We start from the raw sequence: 22,831 nt of genomic DNA, 5'->3' as shown, positions 1-22,831 counted from the left end.
TTATCTCATCACGGTCAATTGGAAAGATCTTGCAACAGTTCTACAAGTATCATACTTATGATCGCAAATAGTCAACTTGGACATAACTAATGCATTGATAACATCACCGTGGGATATTCTGGCACGTGGCTCTGTTTGGTTTTTGATAATATGCTTAAAAAACAGGAATTGTCACAATAATGATGTATGTATACCTTCCAATATTTGATCGTGGTCTTTAACAACCGTATTAACCAAACTTACCAGCTCTCTGTATCCCGTCTGAGAAATTCCGTTCTCATCAACGATGTTGGAAAGCTAAATACTAAACAAATCTGCGTTGATAAGCTATTTACACTTATACCACCATTATAGTAAGCAGGAGCAAGGCCTTCGGTTTCTTCATACCTTCATTCAGTTAAATTGGGAACTCTTTCACCCAAATCTCTTGCATCATTGCGGATTGTTATATGTAACCCAAAAGACCGAAGTAAGTGTTTTGTCATATACCTTGTACTTTTATAAAACTTACCTTCTGGCGTTTCTTAGGGCATAGGATAAGCCCTATTTACATCCATAGGAGAGTAAGTCAATGAGTAATTGTTGCTAGCAAATAAAGATCCTTCGACATCCTCATTGGTATCAGCAGGATTCTTTACAGAAAGGATTCTGCGATGATTCCTCAAATCTTGATAAGAATTAAATTCTCTGTTGTGGGTAGGACATGTATGAATACGGGTTATCAATATAACCATATTACGTGTGGGAAAAGAAGAGCTCGAAGTAGGATGGGACATTCCATAGAAAATATTCATTGATGTTAAGTAAAGGAAAAAGGATTTATTGACGGATGATACATCCAACCCTTATTTAGGTAAGTAATATTTTGGGGAAATAAAAATCTCTGACACTTGTACGTCATGAAGAAAGAAATTTGAACTGTGATAATAATGCTTAAATAAATAAATAAAAACTTCGACGCAAACACTTCTAATAATTGCCCATGTTTGAATTAATCAACCATCATCTTTTCTAAATGGCTAAAACTTCAGCTTCTTTAGTTGAATCTGTCAAGAACATTGAAAGAAGCAAACAAATTAAAAGGCAAGACACAGACAAATTAAAACGAATTTTTTCGTACCACTTGATCTTATCAAAGACACATTTCAACTTATGGCAATTGGTGATCTTTGAGAGCAAGGTTTCTTTCTTCACACATATGTTGTTGCAGCCAATCTAAATTGACTTGGTGTTACACAGGATAGGATCTTTCCTATAAATACGCCCTTTTTTTTCTTTCTAATAAATACTTCTTCAGTTTTATCTTGACTAAAAATCTAGTTTCTTAATAATTTGTAATTGACTCCTTTGTGTTTCCCTCAACTTTCATACTTCTTGTTTATCTTAAGTCTATACTTACATATAACAATTAACTCAAAGTTCATATTTTCACACTCGACTCGAATCTCTTTATTACTACAACCGTACATAAGATATTGTTTATAATAACATAATTACTTTTCTTTTTAATCTTGGCAATTCGTTTATATTTATATTACCTACGCCCTCTTAAAATCATCGTTGATTATCTTCTTATCCTAAAAACTTTATATTATAAGATTTCTTAAGTTGACTACTTCCAGTCTGGTGCTCACTTTCATAACTACTTTATTATTAACCTCAGTGTTAATAACCTATATCCACCTTATCCTTTAAGAACTATTACCAGTGTCTTAACAATGTATACCTCTATAGAACGCTAAATTTTTTTCGAATTAAACAAATAAGCTTATGTCTCAGTTGAGCAATCATTCCAGAGAAAGAGATACGTGGAGAAAAATGATAACTGGGTCCAAAAATTTATAGTACCAAGATCGTGCGAAGCAGGATGAACGGCAAACGCACTGGCTTCAAGCAGAAAATATTCACTCTGTTCCCTCTACTAAACATTAAAAATACCAATGTTGGAGCAGATAGTTTTACCCCCGTTTCCACTGCAACAATGGATTCAATGCAGATCGAGCTAAATCAATTGACTAGAGATGTTAGATGTTAAAGGGATGATCTCGGTTGATCGTCCAGAAACACAAATTTGGAAGGATGTACCAATTATAGATAAAACATTTTATCTTATAAAGATGGATGATCTTGCACTTCATGAATATATTGACATTTGCTTATACAAACATTTCTGGTAGGCCAACCTTTCACCTGGTAAGACATTTAAAGTCGCAAAACAGACAGATGCAAGGAAACTAAAGAAAGCAACTCAAGAGGTAGGTATGAAACGATAAATTTTCGTCCTTAATGTATTTAAATATTATTTTTTCTAGACTACCCAATATGACAGTAGTGAGTTAGATAGAAAAGAACAGAGCTCCAGTGACAATGTAGCTGGATCATCTTTGCAGAGCCGTAGGTCATTGTAAGTAAGACTAAATTAATATTGATCAATCTAATCAAATCACTTTTGTTCAAGTCATCTGCTGCTCATTCTGCTCGCCTTCGTCATGAAGATCGTTCTACTACTGGAATTTGTCGTCGAATTACCACGCATACTCTAACGGAGCCATATAGCTCCAAAACGGGTAAACGCAATCACTAATTAAAATGTGTTGATTAGTTATTTCCTCTCTTTAGACTTGATTTTTAGTTCTTTTTATCTCTTGACTAGGTTATTACTTTTTATGTTCTTTCTTTTTGTCAGAGTAGGTATATTTCAGTAAACAATAAACTCGGTGACAATCTTGTAGCAAACAAAAAAAGCCTGATGTTAATGCTAATGTAGCCATTTGGCTCATGCATGAATGATAAATCTTGAAGTTAAACATCTTTCAATTGCAATTCTTATACTTGTTGAGGGTAAGTTTTAAATTATAAACATTCTTTTTTTGGAGAAATTCTTTAATCATCTAGTGCTTTACTTTGTTCATCTCTACAGCCAAGCTTTCAACCATACTTTTCTTTGTCTTCAATAGAAAGCGTAATTTAAACCAGTGAATATCTGAACTTTGCATATGGTAAATCTCGTTACCCCCATATAGTCTGTTTGATCACTACGTTTTCGAACCGCTTGTGAATTAAGGCATAATGATATGATTTTTTTTAAATTTGTCAACAAAATAAGAGAGAGATTGTGTCGCTGTCACTGCGACCATGTATATACATGCACCCTCATCGTTAGTTTTATCATTATTTAAATAAATAAATATAGGTTCTTCATTGCATGTAACAGTTTTTAGAAAACAATTTTTATGGCATATCATATTTGTCGTATTTGGGTACGATTTATTTAAGAATAATTAAGCAAATCCTTTAAATATATAAACCATAAAATTAAAACAACCTTTGATGTTGGATATCAACATACCCTTGTATACCGCTATACAACTTCACCAACTACGAGTAGATACGTCTATTTTAAAGATTGCATGGTAGGCCTAAATATGATATACGAATGATATTTGGATACATAATTTTATACCGCTGACGTACGATATCACCGGTCGAGAAAAGAATTTTCCCAGATCAAATCAAGTATTATAAGAAGGAGAAACTTAATATTAATAGTTCTGTCAATGGATTAGCTACCCATAGAGAGAATAGAACAGCTATTAGTATAAATGGTTCATTTACTTATATGTTAATATAATTATACTGCCTATAAAGAGTATAAAGAAATAGTGTATGAATTAATGGATACCTATCTTCTACAACCAAATATACAAATTTCGATAAGATATTCTATATTTGGGATCGTATTTTATTCATTACAAAGATAATGAATAAATGATCAACTGTAATATTTTACTGCCAATTATCCTTGACAAACAAGTATGCAAATTTTACAGCAACCGTTTCATTATCTGATTGTAATAAATCGGTAGTGTGATTTAATAAAATAAAAAATAAAATAAAAAATAAAACAAAGTACATAGAGTGCATCCGGAGTTCAATAGCAAAATCAATTTTGTGACATTTTGAAGGATTCACCTCCGACTCGTACAAACAATATAAAAGGAAATAGATTCATAGCCAGATCTTAATGTGGGGGAAGGTTTTTTTTTTTTAAAAAAAAAAATTTCAGGATATTTATTTATTTTTTGGGGGGGGAGTCTAATTTTTTTTTTTGGGGGGGGGAGTCTAAGGATTTTTTTTTTTTGGTTTTTTTTTTTAATGGAATGAAAGCCATTAAGGAGCAACTAAACAGCACGTCTGTGTGATCGATATTCTTTGGAAAACTTTCTGATAATCTCATCAGCCTCCATGACATCTTTACCCTTGCTATACGCGTCGATATATCTATAGGCACGGTTATAATACCGTCTATTGATTTTAGGACCGTGCACAACCTCATCATTGTCCAGAAACTCATGGATTCTAGACGTCAGAGTATAAAAGGAGTAATCACACATCATTCGTGAATATCTTTTGGCTGCACCCCAATGTCTTTCAATCCAGTTAGTCTCACAGTGATACTTTGGGTATAATGTAAAGAGGTGACCAGCCTCGAACGTCACAGTCTCCAACATATTCTTCTGTGCCAAAAAATCAGGTTGCTGAGAAAGCAAGTACTCAGCACAGCAGCCAGGTCGAACAGCAGGATCATGCACTGTACCAGAAGGGCATACCTTGCGCAGCGAAGCATTCTTGTCCAACAAGCCGCGCTCCCTCAACAAAATGAGCGTGCCTCTGAAGACCTCACGTGCCTACAAAATATAATGAATCATTGAAATTTAGATTTTCATGTCATGTATTAAGTTCAAATATTTACTCTTGGAAGCCTGTATTGATTCATGAGGTCTTCAAAGGACACTGGTTGCTGCTTTGCCCTTCTGGTAGCAACAATCTTCTTCACGGCTTCCATATTCACCGTCTCGGTCCGGTACATGGGCTGGGCCTTCACTCGACCTTCCTTATCAGTAAAAGTGGTATCCCGAAACCTATACTTATTTGTATCTTTATACTCGGTGACACCGGAACTCATCCTTGAGGCAACAAGAGCATCATCAGCCATGGCTTTGTGGTTAGAGCTCTGGTCAAAGGCAAAGATACCAATACAATCAGGATGTAATTCATTAAAAAGAGGAATTACATCTTTTAATTGATTAGTTAAATCAATGTTCGTCCAATAACCATCACCGTTACTGTTACCAGGAAGAAAGATAACTCTTGAAGTTATTTCAATACCATTGACGGTACCTCTCATTGTTCCATGGCAAGGACACATAAACGAGCTAACCATAACAGATCTTCCTTGGCCCTTAGGAATGATCATGGATTCGTTCTTCTCACACCAACGAGTGACTTTACAATCATTTGAATAAAATATTGATTCGTCGTGAGTAACTAAAACCATCTTCTTTTCATTTTCCTTCAGGTTAGGTTGAACTGGTTCTGAATTCTCATCGTCGAGTGTATAGGTTTCCATACGTTTGTGCCATTCCATCATTTGTTGGGCCCACTTAATACGATAAGAAATGACGTCCGGCCGTTCATGTCCATCAAAGTAACATTGATCTTTTCCTATGCACATACCACAAAAAAACATTAAAGTTTAACCATTAGTAACTATTAATTAATTGCAACTTGTATTTACCTGTCTTGTATTCGAACCCCCATGACTTCAGGTAAGTTGACAAAGCATCATTTGACAGAGGATGTACTTCATCATTTACAATCACATCTGCATCAACCTGTACTTCCGTCGTCATGGCCAAGACCTCCGGTAAGACGTGCTGTCTTAAATAAAGTCGAAGAGCCGGGATACTTCTAAATGTGGCTTTCTGGCCACGAATCCACTCCACGCATTTCTCTTTCACAAAAGGATCACTCAGGATTGATCTCCTCTTCGCATGCTTTCCTTGTTGGTGGAGAGGGATACTTCCGGTCTCCAAGTAAAGCCCCAACCAAATACGGGCTACGCGAAAACGGTAAAATTTTGATGGATCGTGCCAGGAGTTGTTGACCGCACGATCTGCTGCATCAGAATACGCTTCACCCGCCAAAAGAAGCACCATCATTTCCTTCACAATCTTGTATTTCAGATACTGAGTGACACCTTCCATATGTTGTTCACCAGTAGATGCATTACAAAGAACCAATTTTGGATCAATGAGTGGCAACATTGTATGGATTTTTTCCAATGTTGCTTCATCAGGGAATCTGGACTTGTATGGCCCCTTTTTCTTCTTCATAATGGGTGCAAGTTTTTTGGTCAACTTGAAAAAATCGGTCAAGGAACGTGTGCCCACAGCGGCTTTCTTCCAAGCAGACTTCTTTCGACTGATAGTTTCGCGTGCGTATTCAATTTTACGCGTGTATCTCTGCGCACCAGTGGTCTCACTAGCGTTTTTCCACGAGATGGGCATAACTTCGACATCACCTTGAACATCTTCGGAATGGTGAATTTCAACATCGCTGAACTCTCTCACAGCAGCCTCAGCAGCCTCAGCAGCAAGCATTGCAGCTTTCTCTAACGTTGCAGCTCTAACTTTTTTCCCTTGGTTCATTCTTTTTCTTGATTTAGCCATTGGATATGTTATTGTTTGTTTTGATAGATGATAAAAACTTTGCAAAACGTCAAAAATTAAACACTCAATCCCAAACCTTAAAAATTATATGATTCAAACTCCTATAGAGTTTTGTATGGAACTTTAATATAATATTACTAATCTTTCAGTCAATTTATCAATTGGCGCAGACTATTATAACATATTCATATATTTACAAATAAGCTCTTTTAATTAAAAGAGAATATACTTAATACAAAAATGATGGCAAGTACTTCAAAGATTTTTCCCATATAGCAGCTAAATCTTGCTGCGTTTAAAATATAAAAGATTTGGGGGGGACAGTTATTGACACTTAAAAGGGAGTTTGCACCTTGTTTGGATATTTCTTGCAATTGGCGTTAACTAATACAAATTTAAAACATATATTATAAGCTACATCTTCAATTAATAAGGATTCTACTTAGTATCAAAATGACGAGGAGCATTTTAAAAAAAAAATTATTTATATCAGCCATCGGATTGGAGCGGGCTGTGTTACAATTGGTCTTGAGCTATGGTAATTTGAAAGACATATTTCTCACCCTTTATGTACTTTTTTTTGTTGGCGGTGACAAGAACAGATTAAAAGTATTATTTATAATATATATCAATTTTAAAAAGATTCTACTTAGTATCAAAATCACGGGGAACATTTCAATGTTTTTTTTATTTATATCAGCCATCGGATTGGAGTGGGCTGTGTTACAATTGGTCTTTTGAGTAATGGAAATTTTAAAGACATACTTCTCACCCTTTATGTACTTTTTTTTTGTTGGCGGTGACAAGAACAGATTAAAAGTATTATTTATAATGTATATATCAATTTTAAAAAGATTTTACTTAGTATCAAAATCACGGGGAACATTTCAATGCTTTTTTTATTTATATCAGCCATCGGATTGGAGTGGGCTGTGTTACAATTGGTCTTTTGAGTAATGGAAATTTTAAAGACATATTTCTCACCCTTTATGTACTTTTTTTTTGTTGGCGGTGACAAGAACAGATTAAAAGTATTATTTATAATATATATATTAATTTTAAAAAGATTCTACTTAGTATCAAAATCACGGGGAACATTTTGAAGAGTTTCTTCAGCATAAAAATTTAATCAGATTATGTAACGCTGTGATTCAATTGTTTTAGATTTGATGATCAGTGTCATAAATGTTTGCAAGGAAGGTCATTTGCCTTCTGTTCACTTTAGTATAACGCGCTTAATATTACAGCATAAAAACATAATAAGCAACGAGATTCTTAAATTTCAAAGAATTATAATCAGTACAAAAATGCTAGTGAACATTCTAAAGCCTTTGTCCGTCAATAAGAACATCAGATAAGAGCTCGCTGCGTTTAAACAATTTGTCCTTTCTTAAAAAACCTGAAATGAATAACGGCATTTTTTTATTAATTTTGGGCAAAGAGAATATTAATTACATGTCTAGATTTGTTTGTGAACTTTATCATCAAAGTACATGGCCAGCTTAAGTATGCCTGCTGGCGGTAATTAGATTTTTGGCGGCAGATGCTTTAGTTTAAATGTCAGAAACGGTGAATTAAATATCCGGAGCAATCCTATTGGCTAAAATAAAAAAAATGTTCAAATTTTGGCTGTATGTGACAAGTTGAAGCCCCCCCACCTAAAATCACTTTGTAAAAATGGAGATTCGGCTTGCTTTTCTCACAAAAAAATTGTGTAGAACTGTTTTAACTATCATTTAAAACGTATAATAGTGAGCAAAAAAAAATTTAATAATGAAAAAAAAAGGTTGGATTGATTCGAAAGTACCTCCCTGCTTAAAAAAAAATTTTACTATTGAACTCCGGATGCACTCTAAGTACGTTTAGAATTCCTTTATAAATTTATTGACCAAGATGTTAAGATAATAATTTGGGGTCTATTTATACTAAATGACAGCTGGAAACTAATTTCATATTTGACAGTAATTAGTCATCAATAAATTTCTTCTTTGACTGTCGAATACACAAGTCAAGTTTGTGTTCTTATGTCGGAATGGGTATATTCAGATCCTTTCAATATCACTGGATCTTGTTACTTTATTTACCGATAGATCTGTGATACAGACTATTTCCATTTATGTCAATTACATCTACTTTTATTACGTATACGCTATGTGGTTTGGCACACTGATAAATACGGGTCTCCTAAAACTAAAAATTTATCAGAACAATTGTGCTGCCGATCCACTGATAAAGGACAAAGTTTGGAAACAATTATATCGAGTAGTATTCATTTAACTTAAGGCGGGAAAGAAGTATAGATTTTTTCACAAACCAGAAAGTTTAACTCATTATTAGAACCTAGGAGAGGAGTGCAATATAAAAGGGATCAATTATTTCTTAACAGCAGAGTTCGTTTAGTCTATTTATACCTCACAGAAAGATATACGTTTATCTCATTACTTGTCCATTTTGTTAATTTTGTAAAATACCACACTACTGGCTAGAATTAATCTCAAGTAAGGTTGCCTTGGATGAACCGATCTGGGACACTCTTATTGTTTTATTTGAAATACTAAAAACCAGTGAGATATCATGTAACAGTAGCTTGACAAACGATACGTAAGGTTGTAATACTTAATTTTCTTCGGTAGAACATGAAGTTCCATTATGGCGAAAAATCTGTTGAAGACTTTAACAAATGTGTTGACAAAATTAATAAGTGATACTGTCAAATAGATCTTTGAGAAATAGTTGGCATCGATTTCTTTACCACCGAACTTGTTGACAAAATTAACAAATATTGTTGATTATTTAAATAAAGTAGTTTGATGGAACTTTGTTACCTTTGTAAACGACTTTGTTGATTTTACGATTACGTCTTGTTGAACTTCTCAACAGTTTTTTTTTGTATTATAAACGATTCATGTTGATATAGCGCTAGTACGGATTTAGATTTAAAAAAGGACAATTATTATTATATAACAATTGTGATAGTGAGCACCAGACTTTTAGTTGTCAACTTAGTTTTATTATTTATTAAGAGTATTTCTGTAGTGATCTTAGACGATAAAATATATGGATAAGACAATAAAATGCAAATCGATAATAATACAGTGAGAGATGAGAAGAGAATATAGTTCTTAGATGTCAAAGAGAAAAGAGTTTACGACGGGTTTATGGAAGAAGATGATGTGATTGAATAATTTACAATAGACAACAAACAGCAACAAAAAGCGGAGGAAATACTACTAGTATCAATTACAAGATAAATCCCAAATTTAGGTGAAGACAAAACTAAAGAATATTTATTAAAAATGAAAAAAAGAAGCGTATTTATAGGAAAGATCCTATCCTGTGTAACAACAAGCCACATTATTATTGGCTGCAACAATGTTGAAACATCCAACAACAATGTTCGTGTTTCAACCCGTGTTGTCGCGCTGTTTCATATTTCCATTCCTTAAACGGTATAAATCAAGCGATGGTTGCTGATTTCGTTATCATTCATTCATCATTGTATATACAACACATGGTTAACTGGCAAACAGATTATATTATTGTATATGCAATGGCTTTTAAAAATCCCAAATATCTTTAATTGTAATAAGGCAAAGCGTCTATCTGAGCATTTGTTCTTATAGACGACATAACCGTAAATAAGGCACATATAGTTTCTACATAAAAATAGACGACTTATACACATTTAATAAAGATTAAGATCGTTTGCACCCGACCTCGAACGAAACATAAAACCAAAAAAGATTGTTTCATATGAAGGTATTTATCCTCTAAAATAAAATTAGAACCACAAAGACATGCTTTATGGCAATATCAACGTTACTTTGACCGTCCACCATACATCAGAAGTACAGTTAGTCTTCAACAAACGATAAAACAATATGTGAGCGATTATTAAAAAGATATGTATGTTCAAAAGACATACCGTACTATATTTAAATAAAGTGTGTCCAAATTTAGAGAAATAACTGAGGTGATCGATATTAGTCTTCTGATTCAAGTATACAAAGAAAAATTAAAGCTTTATCTGAAGCACCTCTCCGTTTTGTTTAAAAAAAAGTAAGAAATAAAGGTGTATCGTACTAGCCTCTATAAGTGGCAGTTAGGATTTCGGGTATATAAAGAGCAAAGGGTACTCCTAGACGACCTGAATGAGAGAAGCTGTTAGTTTTAAAGATAAGAAAAACATTAAACAGTTCCTTTTAAAATCGAATTCAAGTACCTTACTGTTGAAGATATCATAGATATAATAATAAAGGTAATTGTCACATCGCGTTAAGGATGGACAATAAATATAAAAGTTAATCATGAATTACACATTACCCCGCTTGTTCTCATCCTACCGTTGGAGTCTGTACACAGGGCAAATCCCTGTGGCGAGTAAATATTTATTCTGCAAAAGCAATACAATCGAATGGGCCTGGACTATAGAATATTAATAGATCCTGAGTACAAATATTACTCTTGTCATTTGATGTTATAACTGTTGATCCCTCTGACTAATATTTATATACTCAGTATGGAAGGGCTAAATTTAAAGACATGTTGATTATTTACTATCACCAGATTATTACATCATGATTCAATAAGGCGCCTAATATTCTCCCTAGAACTATCCCCGTTCTTTATATAAATATTCATAGTTTTTTCTCATAGACCATCAATACATTTTATACGTTTTTAATTACATTTTCTCGTCCATAATAAAGTGGTATCCAAGTTCTAACAGTATCACTTTTGGTTTATTTTTAATTTTGTTCTCCATGCAAAACACTTACATATAAAGAAAAGCGTTAAAACACGTTGGGGTTATTGAGAGAAGATCCTCTTTAAGCTACAAAAAAAGTCAGCATCGTTTGTGGTGACATAGCAAGGCTATAGCCATATTAGAGCTAAGTAATATTTATCCGTTCTGATACCATTTGTGATATAAGCTTAACAATAAATGTCATAGTAAGGACTATAAGGATATCACATCACAAGTCTAATATGGTATGTCTGAGAAATACTTAAAATTTAGTTTAAAGCAAACAGAGTTAAGAAGACTTAACACTATGGCGGACATTAGTGTTCGCACTTTTCGAGCTTGCTCCGATCTTGCGCCAGTTCGAACGAAGCTCGAACCGAGTTTTTGTACTCGAGCTTGCGCCACTTTTTTTGGGTTCGAGCGAGCTTCGATCGATGCTCGCTCGAAGCTCGCTCGGCTAAGATGTCGATAGTAGTCACTTTAAAGTTAAGGTCCTTGAAAGACTACAGATGGCATTTCCCCCTGAGTTTAATCTTTTCTTCCCTTTACCATTTTTTTTTTTATTTATGCTCTAATAATTCCAATTAAAATGCTTTTGACTTTTATTTAATTATACAACCAACAAACACATTTACCATAGAAAATGAAACAGTGTTGCACACTATACCCAACTAAGCCAATTTTTTACAGCAACCATAGTAACATGACGTAGCAGAATTAATATAAACTTTCATGTTCAAAAATCCAAATGTATTATAATTATAGATGCAGTAATAGTTTGATTTAATTGTCCGAATTTGGTGTTAAGGCTGGTGAAAAAAAAGTTTTTTTTTTCTTTTTCCAACTTCTATTTCAATAAATAACAATTTTATTATCATAATTTTCTGTAATTAACAGCACTTTGACGTGCACATTGTGTAATAAAAAGGGCGAGCGAGTTCGAGCCATCGTATTCGCAACCGAGCAGAGCTTAAGAAACTTCGAGCGAGCTCGAGCTGCAAAAAAACGCATTCGAGCGAGCTTTGACTGGAACACAATCGAAGCTCGCTCAAGAGTTTCGATCTTCATTCCGAACACTAATCCTGTTACCTTTAACTGCTTATTTTGTAAATATGTTACACTTGGAATTACTGTCATCTTAGACACACTGTACTTCCATATCTTTAGTAAGCCTTAGTCACTGTGTTCTTGTAACCTTGTGATATGATAGTACTAAGTATCTTTATTGGGTAATTGATTCCTTAATGATTCTTAATGTATTGATGTCATAGATATGGATTTATTTAATGTACCAACAATATAGCAGATCACCACAAAAACATTTCTAGAACCGTCAATATGTAGCTTAGATGTTATAAAAAGTATCTCAAAGTTAAAATTAGATTGCTATTTGCCAAAAATTTGATGCAATATTGATCCGAATTTGATGGGTTATGGTATAAAAAACGATTTTTTGCGCTTGTGAAGCAAATGGTAATAAGTTGCAATTTTTTTTTTTTTTTTTTTAAAAAAAAAAAAAAGATGTTGCGCCTGGAAAAACTTGCGAATGACAAGGGATTCAAAATTTACCAGTGTAAGAGAATGTGGTGTGCCAAAAGCTTGTTAAGGGAGAGCTTTTAAAGTGACAACCAAACACACAGAAGAAGACTAACAGTAAAAGGTCCTATAGCGGTTTGTTACATCAATATCAACAACAAAGTATAAAAATGTAGAATCAACAAGATTCCGATAGTTCAGACACTATCAATGACGCTTTCGATGATATGGGTTGCGATGAGTCCCCCATCATAGCAGACGTGCTGTAAGTTGTTTTATTATTTTTTATACAGTTCTCCTCGACGAGAGGTAGCGAATGAATCTTCACGTAAAAGACCAAGAAGAAGATAATAGTTGTGTCTGGTCGACATGATTGGCCCATTCTGCTTTTTTAGTTTCTTTATTAGTGTGTATTTTAGCGTTCTTTTGACTTACATTGTTTTCCCTCTTTCTTTTACTTTTATTTATCTTTTAAAATAAATAGCCTTCAAATAAAGATGGTAAAGCTATATAGCCCCTTAAAAATAACGGAATGTGTAAAGAAATATGTTGGAATTAGGTATGTTTGCAATGACTGAAGCAATGCCATGTAGTCTGTATAATAAACTAAAGGGGTTTTTTTTAGTCTATTTTTGTTATTTTGATCAAACTGAAGTACATCTGTATAATACAACCATTTTCCATAGATAATGGTCCTTATAAATAGACGGTTCTATCTTTACCGGTAAATAGCCTTTAAAAAGTTATGTTTTATTCTTATTGATATCATACTGCTTACATATAGACTATTTATTCTGTGTACCTTTCACTCAAACGACGACATTTTAGGAACACAACCGGTCAAATAATCATCGACATCAGAAATTAAGGCTGGTAATATAATGTAGAATTAATTACAATATTACTATTTTCTAGCAATACCTTTATAGAGTATATAGAGAGTCAAAGGTAAGCTAAAGTAACACCCAAGCATTATAATGGTATATTTTATTGCCATGTATACAACCACAAACCTAAATAAAAAGATTAAAGTTATATCAAACCCTCCTATACACCACTGAAATGTAAATAAACAATACAATAAAACGTGCTTTACTGCCAATAATAACAATGAATAAGAAAATGTGAGTCTGCCAAATATAAAAGAATGGGTCTAAAAAAAAGGTTAAGGGTTTGTCCGTTTTAAAAAAATGGCAACTTTGAACGTTTTGTTATTATAGAATATCATAACTCCCACTTTTACAAGCCAGGAAAATGGAAGGTGTGAGTGATTTGTCTTCAACAAACTAAAATAGATGCCATTTTTAAAACCATAAAACAGCAGCTGTGAACCTCTTGGCTTCATTCAACTGTTAAAGGTGCCATTTTTGCCAGCCAAAAATATGGCCACTGTGCCTCTTTTGTTATTATAGAATATCATGTCTGCCACTTTTGCACGCCGAAAAAATGGCAGTTTTGTGAAGTAAATGGCAAATAGTTGCCATTATTTCCGCCATAGTGTAAACTGATGGCAAAACCGAAAAAAACGTCTTCTAATAATGTGCTGCGCGATGTATGTCATAACATTACGAATAATTTTCTTTATCACCTAGGTATTGAAACAGTTCATTGTCTTCTTTTCCAAATAAGGCTCGACAGACTTCGCTTATTTCAAAATATATTATCCTTTTCATAGGCCAAATTAATTAGATTTGAAGCAAGTAAGCCACAGTAAATTGTTTAAAAGTTATTTAATTAAACTCTCTTGAAAAGTGGAGGAGACACTATTTATGACAGATAACGCTCCAATTAAAACACGACGTAATCATCCAATAACCCCAGTCATAAGATTATCTTATGAGGCTTTGTCACGGTATAGATAGAACTAAGGTTAACGATCCTCTTGACAACCTTTCGAATTCGTCTTTTTCAGGTGTAATTGTTGGCACTAACATTTGAGACTTTATTGGTTTAATATTCTATAATGCGTTCTTCTTGTATCTGATTAACATTTTCGGGGTAGTTGTTTTTCTTGCTTTTGATTATATGGTCCTTATAGTTGTACTCAAATTGGCAACTAACCAGCATAAGTAGATTAACCAATATTTGAGATTGTGTCTGACTTCATGTTAGGCAATGCCATCCTGATTCTAATTTTTACATCGACATTCATTCCACCTAGTGAATCAAAAAAAAAAAAAAAAGCAGAATGTATTTTAATACGTGAAATCGTTGGAAAGCTTTTTTTTGGACGTACCTTCAGAAAGTCGGAAAGGTCGTGGAGAAGCTCTGAACTTTTGGTTACGCTTATAAGAAGGAATTGTTTTCTACAGCATGCGTCAGTTTTTTAACTTTGGCTCATCTGCATTCTCAGGTTCGGAAAGAGATTTTTGATATGAGGAGTCTCCTAAACTAATTAAAAGAGACAGAGATAAAGACAAGAAATATAAAAAAAAAAGAAAAAAAAAATTACAGCAACCAGTATTCCTAAGTGGTCCCCCACCATAGTACTGACTGGCCCAGATATTGCTTAACTGCGGATGTCAGGAACGAGGGAGGAACGAGACAGGCAGGACAGGACAGAGAATGAATAGCTTCTTGAAGCAGGTTATTTATTTAAGAATAAAAGGGAGAAAAGAAAAGAGAAGATGATTATGAAATATATCTGATAAAGAAAACTGGGAGAAGTGAAATTTATCAGCTATATTTATATATATTTATAGAGAAAGGAAAACAAGAAATTAAATAAAAGAATAAGCAATGACAAAAGTTAGTCATAGCTTATGTGAATCATGACAAAGGATTTAAAGAGTTGACAGATCAATGATGAATATTGAGTCTGAAAGCTGGTTACTCATATTGCATATTTGGGGCATAAAATGTAACAGGATCATGACAGCGGAGATCAGACGGGATCCGGTGTATCCAATATTGTGTCGCCGTACTTGGATTTTGAAGCCAGCTAATAAATCATTGCTTAACCGTATCAAGCCGGCTTTCAAAGTTACAAAACCGGAATGACAAAAAAAAAGACCCAAGAATTAATATGATTAATTGTTTCTTGATCTAAAATAAATAAAAATAGCTTTCCCTAACGTGCCACCAATCTTAAAGCGACCAAAATTTTGAATTTGTATCAAAAAAACGTGAAACATGGAAAGTCAACCTATTGTATAAAAAGAAAAAATACAAGTAAAATATAATTTTTATTGGTGGTCTTACTCGGCATGTATTTATTTTTCTATACGAAAGGTACTTCATTTCAGCACATTTTTGAAGAGTTTTTACCAGTTTATCGTGGTCACTACTGTTGATGCCTTTATCAATATTATAATGATTGTTTTGACTTTGCAGTACATATCATATTTAGTGATTCGGATCGCTTTTTTTTTTTTTTTTTTTTTTTTTTTTTTTTTTTTTTTTTTTTTTTTTTTTTTGCGGGGCCACGCAAAGCGCAGGTTGAAGCAACCGACGTGTATGGCACTAATAAACATTTAGTAAATTTGGAGGGACTGTAACTCCCTACCATCACAGTACATATGACATTGAGTGAAAAAGTATGGATTAGCATTGAGTGTGCTGGGAGGGGCTGTAAGTCCCGATCATTACAGTACGTATATCATTGGGCGAAAAAAATATGGATTAGCATTGAGTAAATTTGAAGGCGTTAAAAGCCACAACCAACACAGTACCTAAATCATTGAGTGAAAAAAAAATTTGGATTTTGCAATGATTGAGCTGGGCAGTGCTGTACGAGCATCCCCAGCAGTGGGCTTAAAGTTGTTTCATCTAACCGAAACTTAAAAAAAAAACTTTAAAATTTTGCTAAAGCAAGAGATTTTTAAAGTAAAAAAAAAAAAAAAATTCCGTCTTTGACAATAAAACAATTATCCCTTTTTAAAAAAATTAACCTTTTTCCTCTTTCAAGAAATGGACGATATGTACGACTCTGAAAACGACCAAGCCAACTTGGACATGGTTCTTGACAACCTCAATGTTTACGATAAAGAGTTGGTCAATGATGATACCTACACCAACGTTACGGACTACTCCTGTGGCAACGACAGCAATGAGAGTGATTTCGAGGATCAAAGCGAAGCTATTGCGTTTGCGCCTAAACAGAATCTTGCTTGGACGAATGCTCTGGACCTCGAAATGTGTAAGTCTTGGCTGACAGTGTCGGAAAGACCCTACGTAGAAAATTTAGTAAAAGCAACTGTTTTTGGGAAGTGTATCCTTTTCAACTTCAAGGCTTCCGGGAGAAAAGCCTGTCCAGAAAGAACGGAAAAAAGTTTTGAAAGCCCTCTGGAGAGTTGCTCTTGCTTTGGTCAGCAAGGTTTGTGGTGCTGTCGCTGCAATTAAACGACATAATGCAAGTGGTAAAGTTGGTTCTGACGATCTAAGAATTATGATTAGATTTATCCTAAAAGATTAGAATTTACAGCAGATATTTCTATAAATATGTGCGTAATAGCTTCAAGCTTTTTGAACAAAACTATAAAGTCTGTTTAAAAACGTCCCTTGCTTTCACCAACGTAATGATACCCCTTAAGTGTAAAATCAGTTGAAGCGCAGAGATCGCAAAATTGAAGCAAAGAGGGAAAAGGTAATGAATAGCAGAGTTGCCACCTCTTCATCTCCACGTAACCATGCTGATACTGATTCTAGTAGGCCGGCAACAGTCGAAGACGATGAGGATGCCATGAGTGACGAATCGGTTGCAGTACGTCCTATTGGACGTAAAAAAACCAAGAAGGATGCTCATTTAGACACGGAGTACCAAGGACGTTAGATGGATCAGACAAGATCCAATCCTAAGCAGACGACAACCTTAGGAAGGTCCCTACAAAGATGGACAATGCCGGGGAGATTCAACTTTGTCAGATTAAAAAAGATCGCTAACTGCGTGAAAAAGAAAGAGATAACGCCTTGTTCAAGATTAACATGAAGGATTTTGATGGTAATGAGACGGCTTCATTATAAGCTTAATTGTCAGGAGCATTAAAGCGATCTCGAGAACGATCAAGAATTGCAAGACTTGCCAGAGAACAATAAATTTTAGTTTTTTTTTAATCGATTATATTTAATTTTATAATGTGATTTTTCATTAGTTTGAGGAGCTTCCAAATTCTTTTATGTGCCAAACATGGGAGACCAGGGCAGCTTTCAATCTGAAGAGCACAGATGAGTCTATGATATGACCATGACGTTTAAAAAAGTTACTGAAGCTGAAATGTGAACGATCACGAGAAATGTCAACAACCTCAGCAGGATTAACAGAATGCGTTTTGTCGAATCTGTTCGATATCATATCGCTTTCGTCGCGCTCAACCTCAGCAATCATGTTGTGGATGATGATACATGCTTTCATGATCGTATCAAGGTTATCATTTTTCCTTAGTCTTGCAGGATTACTGATAATGTCAAGTCCAGCCTGCAACACACCATACGCTCTCTCCACCTCCTTGCAACATGCTTCTTGGGCTTTAGCAAAATTCTATTTAAGACGAAAAGTCGATTAATATCCCAAATACCAAGTATTGTTTCTGGAAACAATAGTTACAGCTTCGGAACCAGGTCTAGGGATAGAACAGGTTTTGCCAATGTTCGCATAATTAGGGTATATCCCGTCACTAAGATAATACCCCGAATTAAACTCTTCGTCACCAATGTTGAGCTTGACATCGGGACGGCTTACGTCCTTATACCTATCAAAAATAACCGATCTATTGAGAACATTGATATCATTGAGCGAGCCAGGCAAACCAAAATTGGTATGCGACATCCACAAATCCTAAGAAGCCACATCTTCAAGAATAATGGTTGGCGTCTTGTCTTTGTCCGTATACTGCCAAGGATATGCTGTTGGGGAGTTTTTCAATGCCTAGTGCATGGAATCTATCGAATTTGACACCTACAGTAATTTCCTGAACACAATTACTATTATCTTGTCACCCAACTATAGCGTATATTACCTATGTGTTATAAGTACTATGTATATTGAAAATACATTCCTACTGGTACCACACAGTACTAGCTCCCTCATATGTCAAACTGAGATCAGATTTTATATTCGTTTCTGGACTGGTCGAGTAGCTGCCGAATAGTCTAGTTTCTCATAAATTTATTTTAATAATCGAATCAAGAACCCTGTCATTAAATGGATAGCCTATAATACTCTAGAAATGCCGGGTAATGGTCAATTTTGCTTCTTTTATGTAACTATAAGCTATTTCTCATATGTAACTGATTTCTAAATCTAATTCTACCATTTCCCATTTTGGGGGTAAATAGTCAATTCGATCTGCCCAGGAAAATCTTGAAGTAAAAATTGAATATTAAAATGACCTTTATTTTTATCATGACAAACTCTCGAACTTGTAATAAAGGATTACAAAGTCTCATTTCCTTACATGCTTTATTTTCCAAGTTACAATTCCCTTTTTTATCTTCAATTATCACAACATCCACCCTGCAGAATGTCTATAATGGTACTAGGTTAATTTTTAGAAAATTCACAAGAACTTTTGTAGAAGCTGAGATTGCTATTGGTGATAGAGCAGATCTCATTGTTGTGATTCCCACCATATCAATATCTGCAGATAATGCCAACGTACCATTTAGCCTACTTCGACGTCAATCTCTGTCCAACCTGCATTTGGAATGACCATCGACAAATGGCAATGTCAAACTCTTTCCTTCAATGCTATTTGTCTCCTTATACCCGTTTTCACGAACGGTCAATTTTATGTTGCTTTGTCCCGGGTTCGTGATTCTGCTGATATTAAGATAACTTTACCGAATGAGCCGCCATTATCAACACTCGCAGACAACGTTGTATTTAACGAAGTCATAACTAGGCCACACAATTAAGCATAAAGTAATCATTACCAATAAAATCTATTGTTATCCCATTTATAAGAATTGAGTGGTGTCGGTGCCTCGCCGCAGGCGCAGAATCGCCCCCAGCAGGAACGTAGATTATTATTAACGTAGCGAAGCGAAGTCTAAAAAATACTGAAGTGGGTCCGGCCGCATTCTCGTTTAAGTAAAAAATTATTCTCCTTACACGTTTTCGGGAGATGAAAGAACAAGGAATAACTGTTCTCTCATTTGCCAATTGGTGAAGGCAAAATCTGTTTCAATCTTTACGACATCAAATAGAGTAATCCTTGAATGTTGAGGTAGGCATTGAAACAATGATCATATACAATTTTTTAACTTGATGCTTTAGTAAATTGCACCCTACAAACAAAGTTCGAAACTTTTTTTTTTTTTATTTTTTTTTTTTTTAGTATCTGACAGAAAAAAGTGACTTATTTTTTAAAAAAAAACACTAATACGTCATCAATTTGCGGGGCGCAGCAGTTTGTTTTTATTTTAATCATGGACTATATTTTGGTTTTATTTTCTTCTTCTTTTTCTTTAAACAAGTGTTCAAAAAATGCTCCAGAACGTTTTTACCGACGAGTAAGTATTAAATAAGTGATTTAAAAGTACTTCATTTACGCGATGCTAATGTTGAGATTGCATAGGTTAATGTGTGACATTACACACCGCGCCCACTTGGTTTTCTTTTTCGCCTGGTTTTACGCCAGCTTTTTCATTCTTTTCCTCTCGGAAAAATTTGCTTGTCTCTTTGGTTCGGTCAGCGCGTTTGTCAGTGCTTGGCGACGATCAAGTAAGCAACCACCGGTGGTGATTGGTGAGCTTTTTTTCCTCTGCGATGGCAGAATTACACCGGTCGCTCTGGCCAAAAAAAACTCCTTGGTTTCCTCTTCTTCTTCTGTGGTTTCTTCTTCCACTGTTGTTACCTCTTCTTCTGCTGCCCCCTCTTCTGTTGTTCCCTCTGCTTGTGTTCTTGCGTCTCCCGCTGCTTCCCCCTCTCCTGAGGATGTTGCATTTTCGTCTGTGTTCCTCTCGCCGTTGGATGTGCCCTCATCGAATCCTGAGGTTACTCAGCAGTCCTTTTTCCTTCGGTCGGCACCTGTCTTGTCCAATAAAATGGACAGACAGTGCTACTCCTTGGACTTTGCGCGTGTTGCGGGTTTGCCCTGCTTTAGTGATGGTAGCTCGCCAACCATCGGGCAGCCCAACAAAAAACTTTCTTCTGGGGCCTCCTTTGGCTTTGGCTGTGAAGCCATTACCCAAGCGTTGCTTGCGGCTGGTGTTGTTGCTCCTCCTGTTGCCTCATTTGCTCCTCCTGTTGCCTCGTGTGCTTCTCCTGTTGCTTCGGTTGCTCCTCCTATTGCCTCTGTTGCCTCTGTTGCTCCTCCCGTTGCTTCTGGTGCAGCTCCTGTGGCCTATGCTGCTTTTCCTGCGGCCTCTGGTGCACCGCCTGTGGCCTCTGCTGCTTTTCCTGCGGCCTCTGCTGCCTTTCCTGCGGCCTCTGCTGCTTTTCCTGCGGCCTCTGCTGCTCCGCCTGTGGCCTCTGTTGGTCTTCCTGTGGCCTCTGTGGATCCTCCGGCACCTTGTGTGGCTTCTCCTGGGGTCTCTGTTGTTGCTCCTGTTGTTTGTGTTTCTCCTTCTGCGGCTGTTGTTGCTGTTTCTGCGGCCTCTGTTGCCCCTCGTGAGGTGACTACTGTCGATTCTGGCTTTTCGTGGAGTTCTTTTGCTCCTTCCGTGACTGGTCCCTTTGTCTTCGGTTCGTCGGTCTGTTCGCCTTTGCCTGCTCTTGCCCCTTCGGGTATTGCGCAATTGGTTGGTGCCTCTTCGGTTGGCGTATCCGCTAGACCTGCTCCTGCAGTTGCTTGTTCGGTTGCTGGCTCCCTTCCTGTTTCTTCTGCTGGCGAGACCTTCTTCGCCAGATTAGCTGCCGATGAAGACGGTAAGAAAAAGAAATTTTAAACATATCATAGTATTTCTAATTAATGTTTTCTTTTCGATGTAGAATATTTGGACTCGCTGGCAGAAGAAATAGATAAACTTCTTGATCGAGATTTCGATTTTTAAAATTTTTGTTCATGTCTTTGTTTTCAAATGTGCTTTTGTGTATAATATGTGGAGTTTGGTTATAAAGAGAGGGTATACGGTCGTGAATGGATGTTTTATATTTTCAAGTTGAAAGTTAGGACTGTAAGTTGTTAATTTAGAAACAAACAAGTCAACTTCATGACAAATTTGACAATTTTAACGTCATTGAAGTAGAGTGAGAATTCTTCTTTTTTTTTGAAAAGTAACCATCAGTTCATTTAACACATTACCACTTCGAAATTTGGAATTGGCGTACGATGGACGTCCAAAACATTTTTTTAGTCTATTGTCTCCTATGTAAAGCAACATAATTAAAAAATTGAAAGACAAAAGAAAATACGACACTAAGTCACAACACACCCCGAAAGACATAGGTTTTTCGTTTATTTAAAAATAGAATTTTCGTCTCAAGAAAATTCTTTTTTTCCCTTTCAGAATTGTTTATTTTTTTTTTTTTTTTTTTTTTTTTTTTTTGCTGAAATGATTCTTCATCTTTGCAATTGCGACCAATGCTGAAAAACATCTTCTCATGAGGTCGAAGGAGAGCTTTTCATCAACAATTCCAGTTATTATATTTCGAAACAAAAGCGCTTCAATGACATGCTGAACAGCAATATGTAAAGTAAGACTGATATCCTTACTTTTCCACGCAGCGAGGTTAAAATAAAGCAGCTTTAATAGATTGCGCAAGAATGGCTGAAATGGAAGAGATCATTCCGGTCCTCGAAACAGTCTGCATTGAACAAGATTCGTGCGCAACGTTTAAAAAAAGGTTTGATCGCAAACCAGGTTTATTAAAAAGTATTATGAATGACAGAAGCAGCCGTAACGTCGAAGTATATGGAAAAATTATCGAATAATTCAGACATGTAAGCATGGTAAATGAAAAGAGCGATGAAGATGAAAAAAAAAAAAAAATGCAGCAAAAGCTAGTGTTAATGAGAATGTGTGCCAAAAGGAATGTCGCAATCTATGCAGAAATGAATGTCAAACATACTGCCCAGCACCAAATTGAAACCAGTTCAGATTTTTATAAAGCTGAGTCACCAATTAGAGTGGCATATATCCATTATTTGCTACGGGT

The 22,831-nt window shown here is 35.3% G+C and overlaps 4 protein-coding genes across 4 annotated transcripts; 3 read left to right on the top strand and 1 right to left on the bottom strand.

Annotated features, from left to right (window-relative positions):
- Positions 1 to 2,996, bottom strand: EV154DRAFT_483557 (uncharacterized protein; the record flags this gene model as incomplete). The annotated part of the gene is made up of 11 exons (XM_051598583.1): positions 1 to 131; positions 195 to 297; positions 552 to 844; positions 1,400 to 1,455; positions 1,543 to 1,577; positions 1,706 to 1,728; positions 1,849 to 1,918; positions 1,939 to 2,002; positions 2,530 to 2,580; positions 2,662 to 2,810; positions 2,904 to 2,996. 11 exons carry the CDS (start codon positions 2,994 to 2,996, stop codon positions 1 to 3), a joined length of 1,068 nt encoding a protein of 355 aa, XP_051455436.1.
- Positions 2,997 to 12,780: 9,784 nt separating this feature from the next.
- On the top strand, positions 12,781 to 14,066 carry EV154DRAFT_483556 (uncharacterized protein; the record flags this gene model as incomplete). Its single annotated transcript, XM_051598582.1, has 6 exons — positions 12,781 to 12,832; positions 12,982 to 13,060; positions 13,280 to 13,354; positions 13,580 to 13,634; positions 13,711 to 13,743; positions 14,016 to 14,066. 6 exons carry the CDS (start codon positions 12,781 to 12,783, stop codon positions 14,064 to 14,066), a joined length of 345 nt encoding a protein of 114 aa, XP_051455435.1.
- A 147-nt stretch (positions 14,067 to 14,213) lies between these two features.
- On the top strand, positions 14,214 to 15,795 carry EV154DRAFT_483555 (uncharacterized protein; the record flags this gene model as incomplete). The annotated part of the gene is made up of 4 exons (XM_051598581.1): positions 14,214 to 14,257; positions 14,485 to 14,495; positions 14,548 to 14,647; positions 15,585 to 15,795. The coding sequence occupies 4 exons, from the start codon at positions 14,214 to 14,216 to the stop codon at positions 15,793 to 15,795; spliced, it is 366 nt and encodes a 121-aa protein (XP_051455434.1).
- Positions 15,796 to 20,778: 4,983 nt separating this feature from the next.
- Positions 20,779 to 21,726, top strand: EV154DRAFT_553403 (uncharacterized protein; the record flags this gene model as incomplete). Its single annotated transcript, XM_051605130.1, has 2 exons — positions 20,779 to 21,601; positions 21,665 to 21,726. The coding sequence occupies 2 exons, from the start codon at positions 20,779 to 20,781 to the stop codon at positions 21,724 to 21,726; spliced, it is 885 nt and encodes a 294-aa protein (XP_051455433.1).
- Between the last annotated feature and the right edge of the window lie 1,105 nt (positions 21,727 to 22,831).

Source organism: Mucor mucedo (assembly GCF_025094135.1).
Source record: "Mucor mucedo strain NRRL 3635 chromosome Unknown EV154scaffold_76, whole genome shotgun sequence".
NCBI lineage: Eukaryota > Fungi > Mucoromycota > Mucoromycetes > Mucorales > Mucoraceae > Mucor > Mucor mucedo.
The sequence above is the reverse complement of the archived record's forward strand: the minus strand, read 5'-3'. Positions and strand labels throughout refer to the sequence as shown.